General features: G+C 34.7%; 1 protein-coding gene across 12 annotated transcripts in view; it reads right to left on the bottom strand.

Moving 5' to 3' along the window:
* Positions 1–24,324, bottom strand: part of DMD (dystrophin) — a 2,277,745-nt gene that overhangs the window by 1,312,461 nt on the left and 940,960 nt on the right. For 11 of the 12 annotated variants that reach the window (XM_064364425.1, XM_064364424.1, XM_064364427.1 and 8 more), the window contains exon 30: positions 3,024–3,185. In XM_064364425.1, the coding sequence (XP_064220495.1) occupies positions 3,024–3,185 (162 nt within the window). Of the gene's footprint in view, positions 1–3,023; positions 3,186–3,290; positions 3,412–24,324 lie in introns of those variants that run through there. The other variant, XM_012448887.2, reaches the window with a different exon arrangement.

Here is a 24,324-nt window from a genome sequence, read left to right as displayed (position 1 = left end):
ATTTATGAAAGAAAAATGATAGTGCACTAATATTTTAATTAGGAATAACTTTTTTACCTGTAAATCCAAATTTAAAGAAACATATTTTTGTTAACACAGTGCATTAAAGTTAGCCCCCTTTATGTGTGTGTGTGTGTGTGTGTGTGTGTGTCTGTCTGTCTGTCTATCTATCTATCGATCGATCAATCTCATCTCTCTATATCTATATTTAAAATGACATTTTGGTGGCATTCTTAGTGGATTCTTCATCTTACTCACTGTACTTATGTTATTTCACTATCTAATTTTGACTCTCTATTTTATTTCATGGGAATTTCAAGTTGTTTTTTAAGGAAATACAGTCCTTGAAGCAAATCTGAGTACTTGAGAAATCTGTTCTAGAAAACAATTCACTTGCTGCCATCTTAAAACAAAACCTTTGAGCAGAAGAATGTTTTAATAGCTTTCAGATGGCTTGTATTTTCCAATATTATGTATTACCATTGGGGAGATTCAATGTCAAGAACTATGTTGATAATGCACGTACAACACGAAATGCATGCAAAATGGATTTGATCTGATGAATACCTGAAAGTCTCTTTCTTGCACTAGATCTGAAATTTCATAACTTATCTGTGTTCTGCTATTTGCAAGTACTTTTCTACTGATGTAGTTAATAACATTTTTACTGTAGTTTTTTTATTTGAGAAAAAACAAAATATTTTATTAAAAACTAGTGTATTAATGTTTATAGAATCCTGAATCCACTTGTAAATAAGAAAAAAAACACAGTGCCCCTTATCACAACGTTTTCAACTAAAGACGTTTTGCCCTAAAAGCTCCAATTTTCCTTCAAAGATAATAGTGTAATAGTTTTGCCTATCAAATTTGCTACTCATAGTTTCATTCTACAAGTCTGTCACAATGTTGTTCTTTATGTATTTTAAAGTACAAATTTGCAATATTAATGTCTAGTATTCATACTGCTCAAATTTTTCCTTAATTCCATTCAGAAAGTCACGAGCATTTTTAATCAAAGATTCCTTCAAAAATCATGTCATTAGTCTAAATGAAGGCAGTTCTACTCTGTATTTCATTTATAATCATGGAGTTCTTTTCAATTCAGGAACAATTGCTCATTCCTATCACGCATTTTGCTAAACCCTGACTGTGAAGGATACTCAAAATACCCTGATTTGATCATTACACATTCTATGCATGTAAGAAAATATAACATAAATTTTGTACCCATAAATATGTACAAATATTACATATCAATAAAAAACCTTTTTTTAAAATTATGACTCAAACTGGGACAGTCTTAGGAACAGTTAATGCTAGAGATCCTGGCTTGTGTAAGTTTGAAAAATGTATATACTGGAGTAGGTATGTATCAACATATCACATGTACTCTCTAAAACATGTACGATTAGTATATATCAAGAAAAAAATTAAAATTGAATCTTCAAATATGTTTACCATTATCCTTCATTTCTACTACAGTATTAACTCTTGTTGCCCCGTGAAAAACTATGAGGAGAATTTTTATCATCAGAATTCTCCCCAAAATTGTCTTTCTTCATCCCCTATTGCAATGGTATGCATTCCGTAAGAAAACCATATGCCCTGGACTTTTTCAGCCTATCCAAACTACCTACACTCTGCCACATATTATCAGGCACATTCTTGGTAAAACTTAGACAATATGGTAAACTAAATCATGCTATTGTGTTTAGTGATGCCCAGGACACCAATTAACTGTAATTCATTAACTGTAATTGCATTGAACCATGATCTACAAATCTAATATTTCATTCTCAAATTTATTTTAAAGTGAAAAACTTCAGATATCTTCATCAATCGGTGGGGAGAAGGCTTTGAGATTTGCAGATAACTTTCTAGTGCTCCTCACATCATAGCATGTACTTGATTGGGTTCACAACATGTACGCAAGATTTGAAAAGTAGCTATATTACTTTAATATCTCACAACCCTAAAGATATTTAAATAAATAATATCTATAATAACTTTACACATGTTTAAATGTTAATTTAAAAATAAAAACAGCATTTTAAAAATATTTTGTACGGTGAATGTAAATCTAGTTATGGCCTAAAATTTACTCATTTAAAAGTCAATTTAGATTTATTTTCATCACTGTTTTAAATCTCATTCTATTTAAAAAAAAACAGGTAAGTACATTTTATATTTTGGTTGGAATGAAGAATTGAATGTGTGTGGGTGTGGGAGAGAGTGTATGTATGATCATTAATAATGAGATGCAGATTTATGTCGATTTTTTTTGTTACTGCTTGTAACACATTTTTATAAAACAATATTGATCATCTGACTAAACTCAATGATGAGATGATGAGTTTATAATAAAATGTTTGAGACTGCTTTTCAATAGTACCGTAAAAAATATTTCCTTTTTTTTGAGACAGAGTCTCACTCTGTCCCAGTCTGGAGTGCAGTGGCGCCGTCTCAGCTCACTGTAACCTCTGTCCCCTGTGTTCAAATGATTCTCACGCCTCAGCGTTCTGAGTAGCCGGGATTAGGGTTAGGGATAAAGTGTGTGTCACCACACCCGGCTAATTTTTGTATTTTTAGTAGAGACAGGGTTTCACCATGTTGGCTAGGCTGGTCTCGAACTGATCTTGTGATTGCCGGCCTCTGCCTCCCAAAGTGCTGGGATTACAGGTGTGAGTCACCATGCCCGGCCAAAATATATATTTTTTACCATTTACTTTCCTATGGTTTTCCTCTAACTTTAGTACAGTTTGAAATCCAAAACACTAGATCATATTGCTCCTGTCTTTAAAGTCTCTTTATTTCAAATTCCTCCATTACCTACTTTAAAAAATAAATCTGAGACTAATAATCGAGACCCCTTTTTCTTCCTACCTACCTCCAAATAGTCGAATTAGTCAATCAAAACAGCCCCCTGGAAAACTAGTTGAATAAATTTAAAGTTAGAAACTCTGCAACATTTTGTTCAAGTAATAAAAACAACAGAACAGAAGCTGATTCTCAGATGTACTTGCCTGGGCTTCCTGAGGCATTTGAGCTGCGTCCACCTTGTCTGCAATATAAGCTGCCAACTGCTTGTCAATGAATGTGAGGGACTCCTGAATTAAGTGTAAGGATTTTTCGATCTCCTGGGCAGACTGGATGCTCTGTTCAAGCAACTTTTGCCTCCTTATAGCCTAAAGAGAAGGAATAAGAGTGTATCAGTTAAATGTTTACTCTTGATAGCTTTTCTGTAATCCTGCTGCACAATAAATGAAGATTCTAGACTCTTCCACAATCACCTTTTTGTAAGACAGATTTCGCAGCTTCCTGGCACTCATTCAGCTCTGCTTATAAAAAAAAAAATGTGAAGGAGAAAAAAAAAAAGAGCAAACAAAACTATATGATCAGGGATCTCTGCATGAAAATAAATTACAGTATCACGTACATCAGGGAAAGACGCTGGAAAAAAACATTAGCAAAATCATCTCAGTCATTGCAATCTGTCTTTCCCAGGTCGAATGTTCCTCCTGATCTCATTATATAGTTCAAGAGATTTGGTTTGCTTAGAATAGGGTCATCGTCATCACAATCCACTTCAAGACAGATAATCTACTTCCACCAGCGAGACACATATACAATCTGTTCAGAATCAGCACCTCGTCAAAAGAGAACTTTAGGTAACAGTCTGGTTAAAGATTTATTTTGAATACTATTTCAACCAGCTTTGCAAGATCTTTTTTCTACCTACTTTCTTTCACAATTTGGATTATGGAAATTGTTTGTACAATTGGATTTGTGTTACTGCTGAAGTAGAACAAATAATAAGTAATCTTAATATAGCTGCAATTAATCTTGATTGTTACTATAAGTATGATTAGGATAATTCAACAATTTTCAAGTATAAATAGCATGCTGAACAGATTGCAAAGTCTCCCTTCAAGGATCTGTTCACCTTTAAAAGAGTAGTTATAAAAGAAATAGGGCAGACAACTTAGTGGGAATTCAAGTCATAAGTCATTTAAAATATATTTCCTTAATACACAATGTCTAGGCATGATTATCTGGTACAATATAACTTCTTTTCCCACAAAGCATAATTGAGGTTTTAAGATGATCTTGGTTTTATATTATATATAGAATATTAGATATTACATCAATACTACATATGTTGGCTCTTAAGCTTAAAAAATAATAGTGATGTCAGATGGGTGCAGTGGCTCACGCCTGTAATCCCAGCACTTTGTGAGGCTGAGGCAGGCAGATCACGAGGTCAGTAGTTCAAGACCAGCCTGGCCAACACGGTGAAATCCCGTCTCTACTAAAAATACAAAAATTAGCTGGGTGTGGTGGCGTGCAGCTGTAATCTCAGCTACTTGGGAGGCTGAGGCAGGAGAATTGCTTGAAATCGGGAGGAGGAGGTTGCAGTGGGCTAAGATCACGCCACTGCACTCCAGCCTGGGGGACAGAGCAAGACTCCATCTCAAAAACATATATATATAAGCGATGTCATTCTTCCTCAAGGAAGTCAACCTATAACACAGCATTGCTCGGGTAAAAATACAGTTAATGGCATCTAGACCAAGGGAAAAGAGGAAGTTTAGTGAAGCTGCAGGAGGAGGGAAGTCTTTCCCAGCATTTCTCCCTGTACCGTAAATTTTGACTCCTTCAAGATTTTGTCCTAGGCTTTCCTTTCTTCTCATTCTACCCATAAGTTTAACTTCAATTCCTCCTCACATTCTGACAACTCTCAACTCTACATCTCTCAAGTCCAGATTTTCCCCTGATCTCCACACTTGCATGCTATTTCACCGTATTGGACATCTCCACATGAATGTTCTACAACCACCAAAAGTTAACACTTTTAAATATGAAACTCCTTGTGTATCCTCTTCTCACCTACTTCTCATTTTTTTCCTATTTCAGCAAAATACAAATAATGATTGCATTAATTAGACATAATTCTAGAAATTTCTACTTCCTCTCTCATGTCCTTCATCATGTTGCATCTAATCAATCACTAATTATGTATTATACCTTCCAAATAGTTCTTGATTCCATTCTTTTCTCTCTCTTTCTCCACCGTCTTTAACCTAGAGTCATTACTACGTCTTCCCTCAAATATGGTTCCAGTTTCTTTACTGGCATTTCATTCTGCCACATCCCATCTGTAAAGCAACTGAAATGTGTTCTCTCAATAATGAAATGATGGCTTTCTGTCTAAAATCCCCCAGTGATTCTTTACTGTTCCTTGGGTTAACACTTTATTCTTAATATGGCTTAAAAGTCTTTTCATGATATAAGTCCTGCTGGTGTCTTTTACTCCCTGCTCTAGCTATAGAGAAATTTTATTTTTCATTTCCCAGAATATACAGTTGCCCTCTTGATTCTTGGCCTTAAACACGTTGTTCCCTTTTACTGGAATAATCTCCATCCTGACTACCTTTCATTGGCTAATTTATATTTATCTTCTGAGTCTAGCCTCATAAATGTGGACATCTCTTCCAAGTGGCCATCTCTGATACTCTCTAAGTTCAGGGAGGTAATTCTTATATGTTCTTTGAATTTTGTAATTTTTTAATTTGACAAGTAAAATTGCATCAATTTAAAGTATATAACATGATGTTTTAATATATGAGTATGTTGTGGGATGGCTAAGTTATGTATGCATTCCCTCACATGGCATTATGCTCTTTCTTGCACTTTGTGTTTGTCTTAGCATATACCATACCATATTTAATTTGCCATTAATTGTCTGCATTTACTTTAGATTATCAGCTCTAATGAGGTCAGGGATTATGGCTGTCTTGTTCGTTGCTCAATACCAGTTCCTAGAATAAAGGCCAATAGCTTTGTTTACATCTGGATGGAAAGTATAAGGAGAAACTTTAATGACAAAAACATAAAAGTTCAAAGAGTCAAAGACAAAAATGAATTTACAGAAGAAATTGAAAACAAAGGTCACCACTGCTCAGAAATGTATCTTTTGGAGAATAAATCTACCTGTTTTTGTATTAAAAGTATCAAAATTGGGGGGGAACATATTATTTGAAGAAAATTTTAATCTATTTATATTAAAATACTGTATCCAAGATTGGTGACCAAGGCTTTGCACTGTATTCCAATTCAAGCATAGCTTCCTTTTCAGTCAAAATTTCAACTAAAATTTACATCAGTCAATTTACTAATTCAGTTAACAGTGCTCATGGCTATAATCAGAGCCTCTGAAACCTCACTTTTTCTATTCATGACATTCTATGGGCTGAAAGGAACAGTAAGGCTTAAGAAATGATGGCAGAGTTGACTTCAGGTGGGTTAGTTCTGTTCCTGGCCTGACAGTCAATAAGAGAGGCTGATTTACACTGATTCTTTGATTATCTCAGTCAGTGAAAAGACCTGATGTCAACACAAGCTTGCAGAATTCTTTGAACTAGTCATGGAATAAGCTGCCTTCTATTTCTAAACATCTTGTTAGGGAAACCCTGATGGAATGCCAGGCTTATGAATTTCCTATGACTTTCTGCCCGCTTGACCTGTGCTGTCTCATTGAATGAAGTTGGTAGAAAGCATTTAGCCATAATCTGATTTTTGTTGCTGTTCCAGAATACTGTTCGACTGTTGTTTTAAAATGTTACTTCATGTCCTTAGCTAATCCACTTAGCAATAAGAGGAATTATATAGCTAGACAGAAACAGCAAATATGAGGAAAGTTAGAAATCTTTTAATATCTGGCAATCAATGACAAAAATAGAAAAATGGAAAACTGAATCCTAGTTATGGTTACCAACACAAAACACATAATGAATCTATTTTAATTCAATTTTCAAAGAAAATTAAAATAAAACGAAGTAAAAATTAACAGAAATTAATTGAATCATTTTATATCTTTAAAGTACTATGAAACATAAAATAAGTTCAAGAAAAAATGTTATGAGTTAAATGAGTTTGCTGACAATGGAAAGTCATCTCTACAATTCACTGATATCTCATCACATTTCCATTTTAAAAATAATGTATTAGCCTTTGTGCCACAATATTACAAATAGATAAATAGAAGGGCAATGTGTCTAAGAAACTCTGGAAGAAGTTGGACTATAACCTCCATGAGGGCAAGAACTTCATTTAGAATAGTACCTGGCACATAATAAGTTCTTAGTAATTATTTATTGAATGAATAAATTGTTCCCTGCATAAATATTTTATTCTAAAAAAAAAAAAAGAAACTCTGGAAGAAAAAATTCTGCATGTGAAATAAAAAACTCAGTATTAGAACCAAAAAAATGTATTTAACATGTGAATGCATGCTTTAAAAAGTCAAAATAGAAAAAAATCATTTAATAATATTTTCCAAAAAACCATTCATTAAAGGAGCTATGTGCTGTATACTATCATTATTAAACTCAACATAAAAAACAATTTTACTTCATTTAAGAGGTGATAGGTAAGCTTATGATTGCAAGTGGATTAAGAATGCAGATGTATTCATTACTACGATAAGATCTGCTGAGAAATTATTATGAAGATATATTTTCCTTACAGTTAAGATTTCTATCTAGGAGTACTTAATAAGCACATCGTATTTTAAAGAGTTAAACTATACACACAGCCTATCCCCACAGGAAGATTGCAACCAAAGCAGAGTGACACTTTGTAGAATACAAGGATAATACATTTTTTAGCCAGCAAAAAAGTGGAAAATTAAATCTATATTGCATGAATTGAATAATATCACGAAAGTTCTTCTAAAATTCTCTATCCTATGCTGACTGCAATTCCCCTATTGGTTGCATAGTCTACAAATTAGAAAGAAAATATGGCTTAAAAATCAATATGCTAAAATAAATACACCTGGGAAAGCTAATTCACAATATGAGTTATTTTTAATGCCATAAAAATAATGTCCTTTCAGTATCTTTGAGATTCAAGAGTGGGAATGGGAGAGCCATTGCCATTATTTTCTTTGTTTCTTCTTGGATGAGTGTGTGTTATATTTGTTGTTGTTTTTAATAGACAAGTGAGGGAAGACAATTTTGATGTCTGAATTATGATTGGATAGAACCAAGTGTGTGGAGGTCTTCAAAGAACGTTTCCATCAATTATCTCCTTACTGTGGGGCTCAGTGAGGAGGGGGTTCCAGAATCAGAGTCTTAGAGAATGAGAATCATGAGGGTGCCAAAGATGCACGTTGACCTCTTAACATGTTTTACAAAATTTGTTTTTATCCAATTATGTAATAATACATCTTGAGTGACTACTATGTGCCAGGCATTAGGGGGCTCTCAGTTATTTTTTCTGTTTAAATCAGTCAATGGATCCAGACGTAATGTTATGAAATGTACACGTTAGTTGGCCTTACACCAAAAAAGGGATTATCTTTAGTAGGCTGGGAGTTCAAGAGATATATAGTTTCTCAGAAGTCTGAGGTATTGCTATTGTTTGTATGGGTCTCCAAAATTTCATGTGTTAGAAACTAAATCCCCAATGTGGCAGTATTGAAAAATGGGGCAGCTAAGAGGTCATTGGATCATGAGATCGCTGCCTTCAATAATTGATTAATCCGTTCATGGGTTAATGGAATAATGGGCTATACTGGGAACTGAAATGGTAGATTTATAAAAAGAGGAAGAGAAACCTGAAGTAGCACTTTAGCATGCTCATCCTCCATGACATGTGATGCCCCATGCCACCCTGGGACTCAGTAGAGAGTGTTCCCCCAGCAAGGCAGCTCTCACTAAAACAAAGTGGAAAATTAAATCTAGATTGCATGAATCAAATAATGCCACAAAATTTCTCATGTCTAAAATTGAGGGGCCCCTTGAAATTGAGATGTGGCCCCTCAACTAGGCATTCTCAGCCCTCATAATTACAAAAAATAAACTTATTTTATTTATAAATTACCCAGTTTCAGCTGTTCTGTTACAAGCAACAGAAAATGGACTAGGACAGGTATGTATTTTCTCAGGAATTAAAGCTTCTTGCATGTTCTGTTTCAAGTCATTAAAAAAAAAAAAAACCTTTAGGCTCCTTGAGAAAGCAAATTATCTAGGTGTTATTTAAATTCTATTTGTTAATGTATGTTAATGTATTATTAATGTAATATTAATAATGGAAAGAGGAGATTTTTAAAATTAAAACTTGTTTATGATCATTTCATAAGAGACATTTATTTTTTGTGTTTAAGTACTCATCATTGTGACTTAGACATGTAAAACATTTTGATTTCCAGCATTTTAAAATTTTTTCTTCTGAGGAAAGAAGGATTTTAGCCAATGTCAAAATTAAGCCCTTATTTTGATGAGTGATTTTAGTAGTAAATGAACTATAGAAAAATAAATCCCAAATTCCAATTCAAATAAAGGAAAGCAATGACAAATTTTTGAAGTTTCTGCTTAGGGTAGCGCATTAATTGGCTCCACCTTGACTGCCCCCACCTTGCAGAAAGTAGAGCAATATGGAATATGTGTTATTTTATAGAAAGTGTTTTTGGATAGGAGTCCTGTAAAAGACATGCTAAAACCAAATCCTACTCAATCTGCTCTTCAAAAACTAAAGTGGAGACCCATCAGAGGATATTAATCTGCATTTGACAACCGTGCTTCACTTCACAGACTTTACCAGTCAAGTTTTCCTTCCCAGAGTCTCACGTTCAGTGGGCCAAACAACTGGTGCAACTACTTCCTTTTAGTATTTCTTTGCCACCTACTAAGAGGTTGCAATTTGTTCAAGTGCCAAGTCATAAGAATACTCAATTTGACTGAATCGTGTTGGTGGGTGTATAGCATTTTTGATAAACTATTTCCTCCTGACCTAACTCTAAGGAGCAAGTCTGAAACTCTGTCACTATGGATATGAATACAATGAATTCTACCTATTGTCTTAAAATTTTGGCTATAAACTGAAAATAACAAGTAATAAGTCTCTCTCATTCTAAGAAATGGAAATAGCAGGACATAGCAAAGGGCTTGTAAACCAGCTGAGAAAACTGGTCCCACCTCCGTTGCTCCACCATACCCACTTATACTAAAAGTCTCTGAAGGTTTTGGAGAGAATCATTGCCTTGCTGAATTCGTGGCCCAGAGGGAAAGTAGGGATGGCTCCCTCTGTTTATTCCTTAAGGGGCAATAAAAGACGGTACTTCAACCTTTTTGTCCCATGAAAGTAAGTAGAGCTCCAACACCGCTGATCACAGGGTCTGGGATTCCAAAGTAGATGGGGATGATGCCTAATTATCAACTCTGCTTCTGTAGCTGTCTGCTTCAGAAATTCTGTGCCTACTTGATAGGTAAAATATGAATTAGAAATAATGATACAGTGAAAAGAGGGGCTAGCCTGTACTTTCCAGTGCTTGGTGTAGCAAACATTTCTCAACAGGTCAAGTGACCATGGAAGAAGACAGCCATGTTTGAGCTGTCTACCAGGAACACTGTTTATGGAACAAGAGTAGCTCAGGATCAAGAGGCTTGAAGATATTTTTATAGGGCATATTTTTCTTGTTAAAGATAGAGGAAAACCAAAGAACTTCTGCAAGTCTACTTTTTTTTTTTTTTTTTTTTTTTTTTTTTTTGAGACAGAGTTTCGCTCTTGTTACCCAGGCTGGAGAGCAATGGTGCGATCTTGGGTCACCGCAACCTCCTCCTCCTGGGTTCAGGCAATTCTCCTGCCTCAGCCTCCTAAGTAGCTGGGATTACAGGCACGCACCACCGTGCCCAGCTAATTTTTTGTATTTTTAGTAGAGATGGGGTTTCACCATGTTGACTGGGATGGTCTCGATCTCATGACCTCGTGATTCACCCACCTCGGCCTCCCAAAGTGCTGGGATTACAGGCGTGCTGCAAGTCTTCTTAAAGATCCCGTACTGGCACCCCAAATAAAGCTAATGTTTGTATCTCTGTTACACACACACATACACACACAAATCACAAACTGAAAGCCACAAATAGCTAGTTAATAGGAGACATTTGCCTATTTTCCTTAATTCTTACTTCCCAGGACATTGGAGAATAAGAGAACTGAAGTGGAGTTTAAAAAGAAAAAGGCAGTGGAGGTGTAGGGTGGAATCTAACCACACTTCCCTTCTAGAGCAAGTCTTTTAGACCATGAGTTAAGCTTGAGCTGGAAACAAGGAAGAATATATATCAAATATGACATTGAGATTTTAAGCTGAATCAAATTAGATTTAAGTCTTTATTACCTCAGAGGCCACAAAGCAATGGGATCTATTCATGGTGCCATCTATCTGGATGATGTAAAAGCATTTCATGTTTCTGACCTATCTGGCTCAAACTATGCATCAACCTACTAACACAGTTCATGAATTCAGCACTTGCTAAAATGAACCAAAATCAGAGGCAAACGACAGACATTCAGAACATCTAGAATGTGTTCCAGGAGAAGATGGTAAATAGTTTATGAAAGGTATGAAGAGCTAAAGAAGAACTTAAGAAATACCTGTGAAAAACTGAGCATTATAGCAATATCACGATTGAAAAGCTAAGAAAGGTATGTTGATGCTTTTGTCTCATACAACTGCTGGTAAACTGCATGTTTGATATACGTCTACCAATATAGATAAATATAATCCATGTGAGGACTATTACTCATGGCAAATGCAACAACTTGTCTACTGATTGATAACTCTGCTGAACAACCAATTGAAATCTCTGAAGAATAATTTTAAGGTCTTTAAAGAAGCATGCCATAAAAATATCAGGAATTATTTAAGGACCACTAAGAATGTTCTATTTGTCTCAGAAGTTGGTTCTTACAATTTTAAGTTGTTTAGAATTGGTGAGATGACAGCCGTAAAGAAGCTGACATTTGAGGCACACATTGTATTGGGACACTTGGACCTCTTTGAGATTGATTAGATGTGAACACTTTATTTTCTGTAATTTCATACAGTGTTAAGAAAGTAATAGATCCTTTTTAAAAGTTATATGAAAATTTCTAGATGTCTAGATACGCTTATACCAGTGTAAGAAAATAATGTTTTCCAAAGAAAATGGAGCTAGGATTTTGCAAAGGGAATCAAATGGAGATTAAGAGAAAAGCAGAGGGAGAAGAGGATAATTTTCAGCAGAAAAAATAATTTGCCAATGCTCATAGTGTCATCATAAGATTCACTTTGGTACTTTGTTTTCAAATTAGTTTGTCGTATTTTTTCCTAAAGAAATGAGATCTCATACTGTGTTCCTTGGACAAGAAAGACTAAGTAAATTAAAACTGTGTTGTTTTAAGCCACTTTAAATATAACTCTTGTGAGGAGCTTTGGTACAGTGGTTTTCTTGTGACATACTTGTTAATATATTTAATAGAGATGTAGGCTATAATTACAAAGATGTATACATGTTTGCATATATAGCCTTCAAATATAAAATAAAGAAGGTTACATTATTCATGAGAGGCTTCTAGATTTATTTGTTGTTAATGTCACTAAGTTTGAACACACCTGGGGGAAAACCCAAACGCCATGTGCATGGAGATCCTGTAATTTTCTTTATAGGAAAGAATTGTGAAAACTGTTGGTGTCATGGTTAATCAGAAATTCATTCATTTTTTTAGCAGGTCACTAAAGTTCTTCTGTTGACCTCTGAAGGAAGCATACTTGAAAGTAATGTTTGGGAATCATTTTATCAATGGAACTTGACATCAGATAGCCATCACTTTCAAGTAAAGCATTGACAGAATGGTCAATGAGCTGTATAGTAATATATCTAAGACACTTCTGGATTCTCGCTGTATCCATTTATCTTCATGGGTAGACAAGTGAAATTGGTCTTCTGCCCTGACAGGAGCAAATTGATGCTTTATTTAAGCTTCAAAAAAAAGTGATGGAAGCATTATTCAGTAAACATAAAATAAGTCTACAGGATTCATCATATCCAAGCTTTTTCAAGATAACTTCAGGAGCTATCCTGGTCAGTAAAATTGTTCTGGCCCAATGACGAGGTGCTCTTTGACTGCACATGTGTTCATAATATGAAAGTTTAAACTTTAGGCAATTAATAATTTATTGATACAGGAAATAATTAAAATGTTACAGTATCACTGTCTCCTGATATGGAATATTGAGACGGAATCAGATTTCAGGGATGACTTTGACAGGACTGAGGCTACATGTTGAAGTAACATACAGAGTTTATATATGAGACAAAAGTCCAAATCTGGGGTTAAAATCAAGTTGTAATATAAAGCAATAAATGAAGATCAGAAACAAATATAGACACTGAACAAATTAGTTGATTTCTGACAATTGCTTCTCTTACTGTCTCAGGAAGCCATTAACACAGTGACTCTCCTAATGCAAATTATAGGTAGGGAAAGGACAAGAAGTCATAATTAGCTAGTGCTTCTAAGCTGAGTGGTATAGGTTAATTAGTCAAGTACAGAAGTACCCCAGTGAGAGAGAGCATACTGAGGACAATTGCAGATAGGATGGTGATTGTGAGCAAACTAGTCCTTGCAATGCAGATGAACTAGCCAGTTCATACTCTTCTTAAATATAGGCAGTGATCCAGTCAGTACAGTATTGTGACAAAGATCTCAGAGTGAAAGGACCCTTGGAACTAGTTAGTCCCTCTACTTAGGAATTCAGACTCTCAGGATAGAGACTGAACCTGGCATCTCTTGCTTTCTGGACTTAACATGATGAGCAGGAAGCAAATCCATCACACTTCCTTTTATAGACCAGGTAATGATGGCCACACAGGTTATAAACAAAAGTTTCCAATCTTCAGTCAGGCAGTCTGAAATATGGCCTTGATAACTAGAAATGGTGCTCTGGTGCTTTTCTGATGTGTATTAGAGATCTCTGCTGGATTCCTTCTACTGTGATGTAGGCTTATAATAGTGTAAGGTTAGTGTTCAGGTTTTCTTGAACTAAAGTGCTATGGATTTTGCTGGCCTCTGTGGTCAACTGTAATTCATATTGGTTCAAACTTGAAGTTGTATCTGAGAAACTAGAAAAATGGTCCTCTCTCCTGGAATATCTAGGATGACTGGTCTTTTTTCATCCCACCTAAATACATAAAAATGAACAATATTTATTTATCACAAATACTCCAGATGATTGCCATGGCTCTGGAGAAGTTGATGTGCAAGGTACAGTATGCTTATGGCTTCTTGCCATCTTACTTATCTACACTACATTGAAAAAGTCCTCAGGGTCTAGCTCAGTCAATATCTATACTATTTTGTCCTAAGGTTATTACAAGCTTTTCTAATATTTTGTCTTCCAAGTTGTTAAGATAGACAAGATTACAGTTTTGTAGAAAAGAACTCCTGCCAGGATATTTGGCTCTGATGTGATTCATTTGGATGGGATGTGCACCTTGAAAAGCAGGAACAAGGTATATGGAACAGCTGCTTTTCCTTCTGCTTTCTAAACCTTCCATACAGTGCTTTCTAAACATTCCATATAGGTTGGGAGTGCAAAAAGATGACTCGTGTGTTTATATGAGCATAGGGAACAGATAAACACTGGCAGAATGGTGCATTACACTCGATTCCTTGTTAAAGACCAGGGTCACCTGCCACAAAATGTTCTTACAATATATTAAGCTAGCTGAAATAGAAATAAACTAGTTCTGAACTTCCTCTCTTCTCTATGTCCTCACCCTACAATGGCATCTTATCATCATCTATGGATGAAAGCCATTGTGCTGGAATTATTTGGCATGGGAGAGGAATAAACAGGTCTCAGATGTGAGGCTTTAACTTGTAGGATTGTTAAACTTGTCCTACATCAGATGTAGCTGAAGATTAAGATGTGGACCATGCTTACAGCCATTCAGGACTGCTTAGCATCTTCCCTACAGGAAGTATCTGTTCCTTCAACATCATGGTTGAGGTGAGGGAGAGAAGTAACATATAGTGGGGACCATAGTGATGCCCTTTCCATGTCATCAAAAATTTGCTGCAGTTTCCTAGAAATTGTTCATTCTACACCAGCAGGGAACTATGGCTGTGAAGGAAAACCACTTTTTCCTCTGATTGGTTTAGTTGTCAAGGAATTGGAAATGAGCATCATTTCTGCTATATGGATATCATCTATCTGTTATGAGCAGTAGATGGGCAAGAAAAAATTACTGGTCCATAGTGGGAATGACTCTGACACATAAGGCACCTTAGCAAAGTGGACCTCATTCATGTGCTGATAAAGGTCTATCTAGACCAGGGTTCACAAACCTGAATAATCATCAGAATCTAGACGAACTTTTCCAAATACAATTCTCGGCCTCAATCAAAATCTACTAAATTAGAAAATCAAAAGACGACAAAAGTGGATATGCATACACTAAAATTCCTATACCCTTCCATCTGTGTAATTCTGGTGATGAGCCGAAATTAAGAAGCTCTATGAAGACTAAAGTTTGAAAGAAAATATGCTTTACATAACAACAACAAAATAACAGATAAGAAAATGCAATTAACTGGGCTCACAACAAAAAAGAGCCAACAGTAGAGAGCTATGACATTGATATTAATGCTGATCAGAAAATATGAAGCATAGTAAGGTAGAAACAGTAAAGAAATTCTCCAATTTTATTTGATACTTTCAATGGAAAATTACTAATGAATATATGCATTCTATGCCATAAAAGCATAATAAACTTGGAAAATACTTTTATTCCTCATACCATATAGGGACACTGGAATACAATGCAAATAAATGTTAGTTAACATTTCCTTTCCCTTTTTTTTTTTTTTTTTTTTTTTTTTGAGACAGAGTCTTGCTCTATCGCCAGGCTGGAGTGCAGTGGAGTGATCCCGGCTCACTGCAACTTCCGTTTTCTGGTTTCAAGCAATTCTCCTGCCTCAGCCTCCCGAGTAGCTGGGACTACAGGCATGCACCACTACGCCTGGCTAATTTTTTGTAATTTTAGTAGAGATGGGGTTTCACCATATTGGCCAGGATGGTCTCGATCTCTTGACCTCGTGATCCACCTGCCTTGGCCTCCCAAAGTTCCCTTTCCCATTTATACATATTTTTTGAATAAACATTTTCAGAATTTTGCCTGAATATTAAATAATAGATTTGATTATTCAGGCTCAAGAATTTATGAAGTAGCTTCAAAAGAAAATGGTTTTTAAAAAAGTTGAGAGTGGTAAAAGTAAGATGAAAGAGAGAGATGAGTATTTATCTTAAGAGCAGTATTTTGTTATAGAAATTATATATTAATTGTAAATCATGATGGATAAGTAAAAGTTATTGGCAAGTTTCATTAAAATAAAGATATAAACTCCAGGAAATTTTCTGAAAAGGCACATAGATAAAAGAAAAACTTCAATTCAAAAATTTTTTCCTAAAATGCTAATTTACCAATCCATACTACTGATTTAGCTTTTACAACTGATTAGATTTTAGGCCTTAATATCATGCTTTTCCTTTATGTATTAACTCCCCCTTTTGCTATTCCAACTTTATTTTTCTTTTCTTCTCTTTTTTTATGGTAGGCCTTTGTAGAAGAGCTATTCCAACTTTAGAATAAATAACTCAACTATCAAATTATGAGAAATTTGAAGATATCATTAAATGGATATATTAACACTCATTCAGAAAGATATTCATGCTCTCCAAGAGCAAACATAATTTGTCTAGAGTGAATATTTAACAAATATTAATCAGATATAAAAATTCAGTACATGATAATAATATATACATATGTATGTGCTTATATACATGTATATATAAATATATGCATGTATATATGTGTGTTTGTGTGTCCCTTTGTGTCCAGACTCTCAAAAAACTCATATTCTATATACTAGGCATACAGACAGACAAAAAGAATTTAACTACTGTTCTATATAATATTTCAGAAATGTCAATGTGACTGTGCAAGGAAACATTACTTACTGAAGTAGGGTAAATTATATCTAAAAATAATAATGGAATTTCTACTTACAAAGAAAAAACCCATGATTCATGGTGATTAAAATAAGAATTGAACACATTTACAACAGGCCCTTTTCTTGTGAAGGCTATGTATTCTTTCAGTTCCTATAGCTATAAAATAGAGGGTAATTACATTCAAAATACAACATGCATTTTAAAATATTATTAAAAACAAGAATCAAGGTAATTCACATAATTGACAGTAGGACAAGAAAAAATGCTTTTCTCAAATGACAAAAGAAGATACAGGAAATAGTGAAGAAAAAAATGTCTAATTTACAAAGAAAATAGCATATACATTCATGTCTATTTTTCTTACATTAAAGAGGTCTGGGCTATTGGGTTTATTATCTGTGTGTAAATATCACACAAGTGAGTTTCTTCCCCTCAAAATGTAATCACTCTTGACCAATTATTCAATTAATATTTTTATGAGAGCAAGATGCATGGTCCACTACTCAGCTGAAAATTGCAGTCACCTTGAACACAGATGTTTGCCATAATAGTCTGCTGATAATGCAATTTTTATAAAAAGATAAAGGTTTTATTGCAGAGCATTCAACCTAGGAGAAGTCAAGATTCAAGATATCCGATATCCTTTTTTCCACTGTAAGGAAAAAGGCACCAAATTCAGACTATGGAAATACATAATCCTAGAAGCTATATCCATTATTAACCCACTAAAAGTAAGACAAAAATTTCACCTTTCTAAGTATTAAAGCATTTATTGTTAATTAGTTATCCCCAGTGAAATATTTTCAAGTAATGATAATCTATAAAAGTGAGTCTAAATTCTTAAGTCCCAAACATTATCAAAAACAATTCAGGTGTACTAATAACCAGATGTATAAGATGATACCCAAAATTGACTTCAAAGGCATGCAACCTGTGCAGTTATGCAGTAACCCATGCTTAGGAGAGCCCAAGCTTGGTTTAATGCTCTGCTGTCTCCATCTTACGATGCTTAATTTTTGAATACAGGACCTAGCATTTTCTTTTCTGCCCTGAGTCCCCCAAATTATGGAGCAGATCCTGATACTTTGGAAAAAATAGTCAACAGCTGAAAGACTGAAATAAAAATCTGAATTAAGTTGGTTAAGTCACAGAGATTGTAAAAAAAAATACATGAAATTCACATTAGGGGCACTAGGACACTGTAACATACTGATGGTAACCAAATGAATGACTTACAAATATGAATACAATAGGAAGAAAAGACTTCAGACAAGAATACCAGTTATTTCAGAATATAATCAAATACACCCTGGAGATGCTAATCAAAGATAACACAAAGAAAATTTCCTTCACTTTTGTTTTCTATGTGGCTATATGTGTGTGGTTCTAAAAAAAATTATTTTGCAGAAAACTGTGGGAGAAGTCAGAAAACTGATTATTTCCATTGTGAATAATTTTATTGGCTGCTACTGAGTCCACAATATTATTCTCTAACACTTCTCCTGATTTTAAACAGATCTTTAAAACCAAAGAACTCCTATTCCAAATACTTTTCACTCTCATACATTTCCTCAATGGCACCAGTTCTCCGTTCTCCCAACCTCTTTTCCCATGCAAAGAGTCCTAAACAACCTAAAAAAGAGCTAGCTTCTTCTCAGGGATGAAGTCCTTGGTGGATAAATTTTCTCAAACTTACTACTCTCCACCTCAAAACGTCCTTGTATTATCTCAATTTTCTCTTTCCCACCTCCAAAGTCAATCCTTCCATTTTTTGCTCATGTATACTAACTTGTAAGACTTTGTTCTTACATATTGTATCTTTCTTTTGGATCTCCCCTTATACTACAAACATGCTTAAATTTTTATTATCCTGAAAATCAACAACACATCTTTTCTGCCCTATTGTTATTCAACTTCAGTTACCGGCCTTTCTTATTTTTTTATTATCACACATTTATTGCCTTTATTTCCCCTGCCCATTTTCTATTTTACCAGATTTTAATCTCACAGTTGTTCCTCCTCACTTTGGAACATGGCGACTACATTTAATGAGAAAACCACTGAATGAGAGTTGAGCAAAGAAATACAGCTAATGGAGGCATCACATTAGCAGACTTCAAACTATACTACAGGGCTACAGTAACCAAAACAACACAGTACTGGTACAAAAACAGTCACCCAGACCAATGGAACAGAATAGAGAGCCCAGAAATAATGCCACACACCTATAACTTTCTGATCTTCAACAAAGCTGACAAAAACAAACAATGAAGAAAGGACTCCGTATTCAATAAATGGTGCTGAGTTAATTGGCTAAACATATCCAGAATGAAACTGGACACCTTCCTTACACCATATACACAAATCATCTCAAGATAGATAAAAGACTTAAATGTCAAACCAAAACCTTAAAAACTCTGGAGGATAACCTAGGCAATACCATCCTGGACAAACGATTGAGAAAAGATTTAATGATGAAGATGCCAAAAGCAATTGCAACAAAAGCAAACATATACAAATACAATCTAATTAAACTAGAGAACTTCTTCACAGCAAAAGAAACTATCAAATGAGTAAACAAACCACAGAATGGGTGAAAAATTTTGTAAACTGTGAATCTGACAAAGGTTTAATATCTAGAATGTCTAAGGAACTTAAACAAATTTATTTTAAAAACCAAACCCCATTAAAAATGGGCAAAGGACATGAACATACATTTTTCAAAACAAGTCACACATGTGGCCAAAAATATGAAAAAATGTTTAATATCACCAACCATTAGAGAAATGCAAATTAAAACCACAATGAGATACCATCTCACACCATTCAGAATGGCTAATACTGAAATGTCAAAAAATAACATGCTGTTGGGATTGCAGAGAAAACGGAACGTTTATACACTGCTGGTGGAAGTGTAAATTAGTTCAACCCTTGTGGAAATCAGTGTGGCAGAGCTAAAAACGGAACTAACATTCAACACAGCAATCCCATTACTGGTATATAGCCAAAGGAATATAAATTGTTCTACCATAAAGACACAAGCACACATATGTTGACTGCAACACTGTTCACTATAGCAAAGATACAGAATCAACCTAAATGCTCATCAGTGGTAGACTAGATAAAGAAAATGTGATATATATATACACCATGGAACACTATGCAGCCATAAAATGAATGAGTTCATGTCATTAACAGGAAAATGGATGGAGCTGGAGGCCATTATCCTTAGCAAGCTAATGCAGGAACAGAAAACTAAAGACCAAATGTTCTCACTTGTAAGTGGGAGCTAAATAATGAGAACACGTGGACACAAAGAGGAGAAAAACAGACACTGAGGCCTCATCCATTGAGAATGGAGGATGGAAGGAGGGAGCGGATCAGAAAAAAATGTCAGGTACTAGGTTTATTACCTGGGTGGTGAAATAATCTGTACACCAATCCCCCATGACACACAGTTTACCTATATAACAAACCTGCACATATACCCTGAAAGTAAAAGTAAAAAAACAAATACAACTAGTCCTAGGTTCTGCATTTTATCTATGAACAACTTAGAAAGAAAAGAGATCAAAATTATTTTAAGTATTTTTATATGCTGGGACGGGAGTTAAATATTAGAACTTGGTTTGCTAGCTTTCTACCACTTTAGAGAAAACTCAGTAGCTTATGACACTTTACTCTTTAAATACAGCTCACCTTGTTCATATACTTCACATTAAAGTTGAACATCTCCAAAATTTTAGTCCTTAAGGGTAATCTAATCAATAATATATAGATTCATCTTTTTTGGCCTACTTTTTTTCTGCTAAAAATTATATCTACTTCTTCTTAGAAGGAAAACAGATGAAGAGTCAGCCTTTTATTTCCTTAGACATTTAGCTTCTTCAATCAACTGGAGCATAGGTTTAATATCATCTCTTTATGATGACAGCCTATGTATAGCCAGAGGACACAAGTTTTGATCTTTCTTAAGGACATAAATACCAAGTATAAAAGTGGGCCTAGTGTGACTGAAGTTAAAATAACTTAATTAATACAGAAAAATATGTCTCCTATTGCCCATTAGATGACATTTAGATCTGTTGAGACCACCTTTCAGATCTGCTAAGGAAAGCCTGGTGAAGAAAAGCAAGAACCAAGGTTCATTTTAAAACTTTTGGTATGAGAAATTTCAGGAATGAGCTGGCATTAACAAGGATGAGGAAAACAGCGTTGGGTAGCTTTGATAGGTACTATAAACTGAGTATGTTAAGTTTGAGTAGCCTATGAGATATCCAAAGAGAAAAATACACAATAGGAGGCTGGACATATATGGTCTGATATTAAGGGCAGAAGTCTGTTCCAGAAATAATATTTTGAGAATAATTAGCATGTACATTTTATTTAAAGCCATGATACTGCATAAAATATTGTAAAGAGTGAAAACAGAAAGGAAAGAGAGAACATTAAGCTTAAACACTGTTTCATACACACCTGGATCCAAATGGCCAGTCATTTGTTTCAGAACTTTTCCTTACTCATTTATGACTGAAATTGGAATAAAGTTTTCCTTCCAGTTTCATTTTTTTCTGATTTTGGTAAAAAAAAAAAAATTTCTAACCTTATATTTTTCAGACGTGTATATTGCCTTATACGTTCTACTCTAAAGCTGTTAATGATCGGAATTATCTATGCCTAGAAACTGTGTTCAAATTTGAATGTAAAACAATCTCAGTCTAATATATTCTTTGTAGGAACATGTTTAACTTGTGTGATTAAATTTCTATGTCTCCTCAGACTTTCTATACCCTCTTCCAGCATTTTTGTAGTAATATTCTCCTAGAAATTCATCAATTTCATGTAAGTTTCTAAATTTATTTGCATAGTTTCCAGTATTTTCTATTATATTTTTAAGATATATCTGTAGTTATTAAAACATTTCATCCTTAAGACTGTATATTTTTTGACTTCTCCCTCAGTTGGTTTGTCTAATTAAAACATGAATATGGACATTTAAATTTTACTGATGGCACGTTGTTTTGATTTTATTTCTGCTCTTGACTTTTTCTCTTTCCATTTACTTTCTCTGCATTTATTCTACTTTTCCCTATTTTCTTGAGATGGGAAGTTAGCTCATTAGTTTTCAGCCCTTCTGTCTTTTTTATAAAAATTAACAGGAGCCAACTAAATTTTTTAAATTTTTATTTTCACTCAGTTCTTCGAGTTTAAACTATCCATTTTGATTTCATCTTTGACCCATGAATTATTTACTTTAGTCAAGTTTTTACTATTGATTCTAACTTGTTACAAATTTAAGAATATTTCCCTAATAATACCAAATATGTGAAATATATTGACATTTCTATGTACTTGAGTTGAAATTTGCAATCTGATTTGGGGTTCTCCATTTTGACATTTCTATGTACTTGAGATGAAATTTACACTGTGATTTGGGGTTCATCATAGTCTTTATATCCAACTTATCAACTATTTTTAAAAATTTTTTTTAATTCTTATACTTTAAGTTCTGGGGTACATGTGTAGATTGTGTAGGTTTGTTACATAGGTGTATAAGTACCATGGTAGTGGTTTGCTGCATTCATCACCCCATCATCTACATTAGGTATTTCTCCTAATGCTATCCTTCCCCAATACTCCCCACCCCCTGCTATTCTTCCTCTAGCACACCATCCACCAGACCCTGGTGTATGACGTTCCCCACCCTGTGTCTGTGTGTTCTCATTGTTCAGCACCCACTTATGAGTGAGAACATGCAGTGTTTGGTTTTCTGTTCTTTCGTCAGTTTGCTGAGAATGATGGTTTCCAGTTTCATCCATGTCCCTGCAAAGAACATGAACTCATCCTTTTCATGGCTGCATAGTATTCCATAGTGTATATTTGTCATATCTTCTTTATAGAGTCTATCATTGATGGGCATTGGGATTGGTTCCAAGTCTTTGCTATTTTGAACAGTGCCACAATAAACATACATGTGCAGGTGTCTTTACAATAGAATGATTTCTAATCCTTCGGATATATATCCAGTAATGGGATTGCTGAGTCATATGGTATTTCTATTTCTAGATCCTTGAGAAATCACCACACTGTCTTCCACAATGGTTGAATTAATTTACACTCCCACCAACAGTGTAAAAGCATTCCTATTTCTTCACATCCTCTCCAGCATCTGTTGTCTCTAGATTTTTTAATGATCACCATTGTAACTGGTGTGAGATGGTATCTCAGTGTGGTTTTGATTTACATTTCTCTAATGACCAGTGATGATTAGCTTTTTTTCATATGTTTGTTGGCTGCATAAATGTCTTCTTTTGAAAAGTATCTGTTCATATCCTTTGCCCACCTTTTGATGAGATTGTTTTTTTTCTTGCAAATTTAAGTTCTCCATAGATTCTGGATAGTAATCCTTTGTCAGGTGGGTAGATTGCAAAATATTTTTTCCCATTCTGTTGGCTACTGGTTCACTCTATCGATAGTTTCTTTTACTGTACAGAAGCTCTTAAGTTTACTTAGATCCCATTTGTCTATTTTGGATTTTGTTGCCATTGCTTTTGGTGTTTTAGTTATGAATCAACTGTTAATCATCACTATTTACTAGCTTTTTTCTGTTGTCTTGAAAGAAAGAGGCATTATGAAATCTCCCACCATGCTGATGTAGCTGTATATTTACTCTTGTTATTCTGTGAATTTTTGCTTTATGTATTTTGAAGGTATTTTCACAGGTATATACAAGGTTTTTTTGTTTTTGTTCTTTGACAGAGTCTTGCTCTGTCACCCAGGCTGGAGTGCAGTGGCACAATCTTGGCTCACTGAAACTTCTGCCTCCCATGTTCAAGCAATACTCCTGCCTCAGCCTCCCAAGTAGCTGAGACTACAGGCATCCACCACCATACCCAGCTAATTTTTGTATTTTTAGTAGAGATGGGGTTTCACCATGTTGCCCAGGTTGGTCTCAAACTCCTGACCTCAGGTGATCTACCCACCTCGACCTCTCAAATTGCTAGGATTACAGGTGTGAGCCACTATGCCTGACCCAGTATGTATAAGTTTTAGAACTGTTATATTTTGCTCCACTTTTGGTCAAATAATGATATTAACAATAATGTTTATTTTGATGGAAATAAATTAGGTATCTAAGTTTTATATTGATCAATCATTTTTGGAAAATCTGTTTCCACCCTTCCATCTTTGATATATATATTTTTTTGTATTTCTTAAAAACAATATATTTTGAATGTTGATGCTTTATTCTGAACATTTTTACATTTATATATGTATTGAGCACACAGTTCTAGGACTACTGATGTATTTTTCTTTTCTATTCTTTTTTTATTTGAGATGGAGTTTTGCTCTGTCAACCAGGCTGGAGTGAAATGGCGCTATCTTGGCTCACTGCAACCTCCAGCCCCCAGGTTCAAGTGATTCTCCTGTCTCAGCCTCCCGAGTAGCTGAGATTACAGGCACCTACCACCAGCCCAGCTAGT

This window comes from Aotus nancymaae, unplaced genomic scaffold, assembly GCF_030222135.1.
Source record: "Aotus nancymaae isolate 86718 unplaced genomic scaffold, 86718_ANA_hifiasm-v0.15.2.pri h1tg000058l, whole genome shotgun sequence".
NCBI classification, from domain to species: domain Eukaryota; kingdom Metazoa; phylum Chordata; class Mammalia; order Primates; family Aotidae; genus Aotus; species Aotus nancymaae.
The sequence above is the reverse complement of the archived record's forward strand: the minus strand, read 5'-3'. Positions and strand labels throughout refer to the sequence as shown.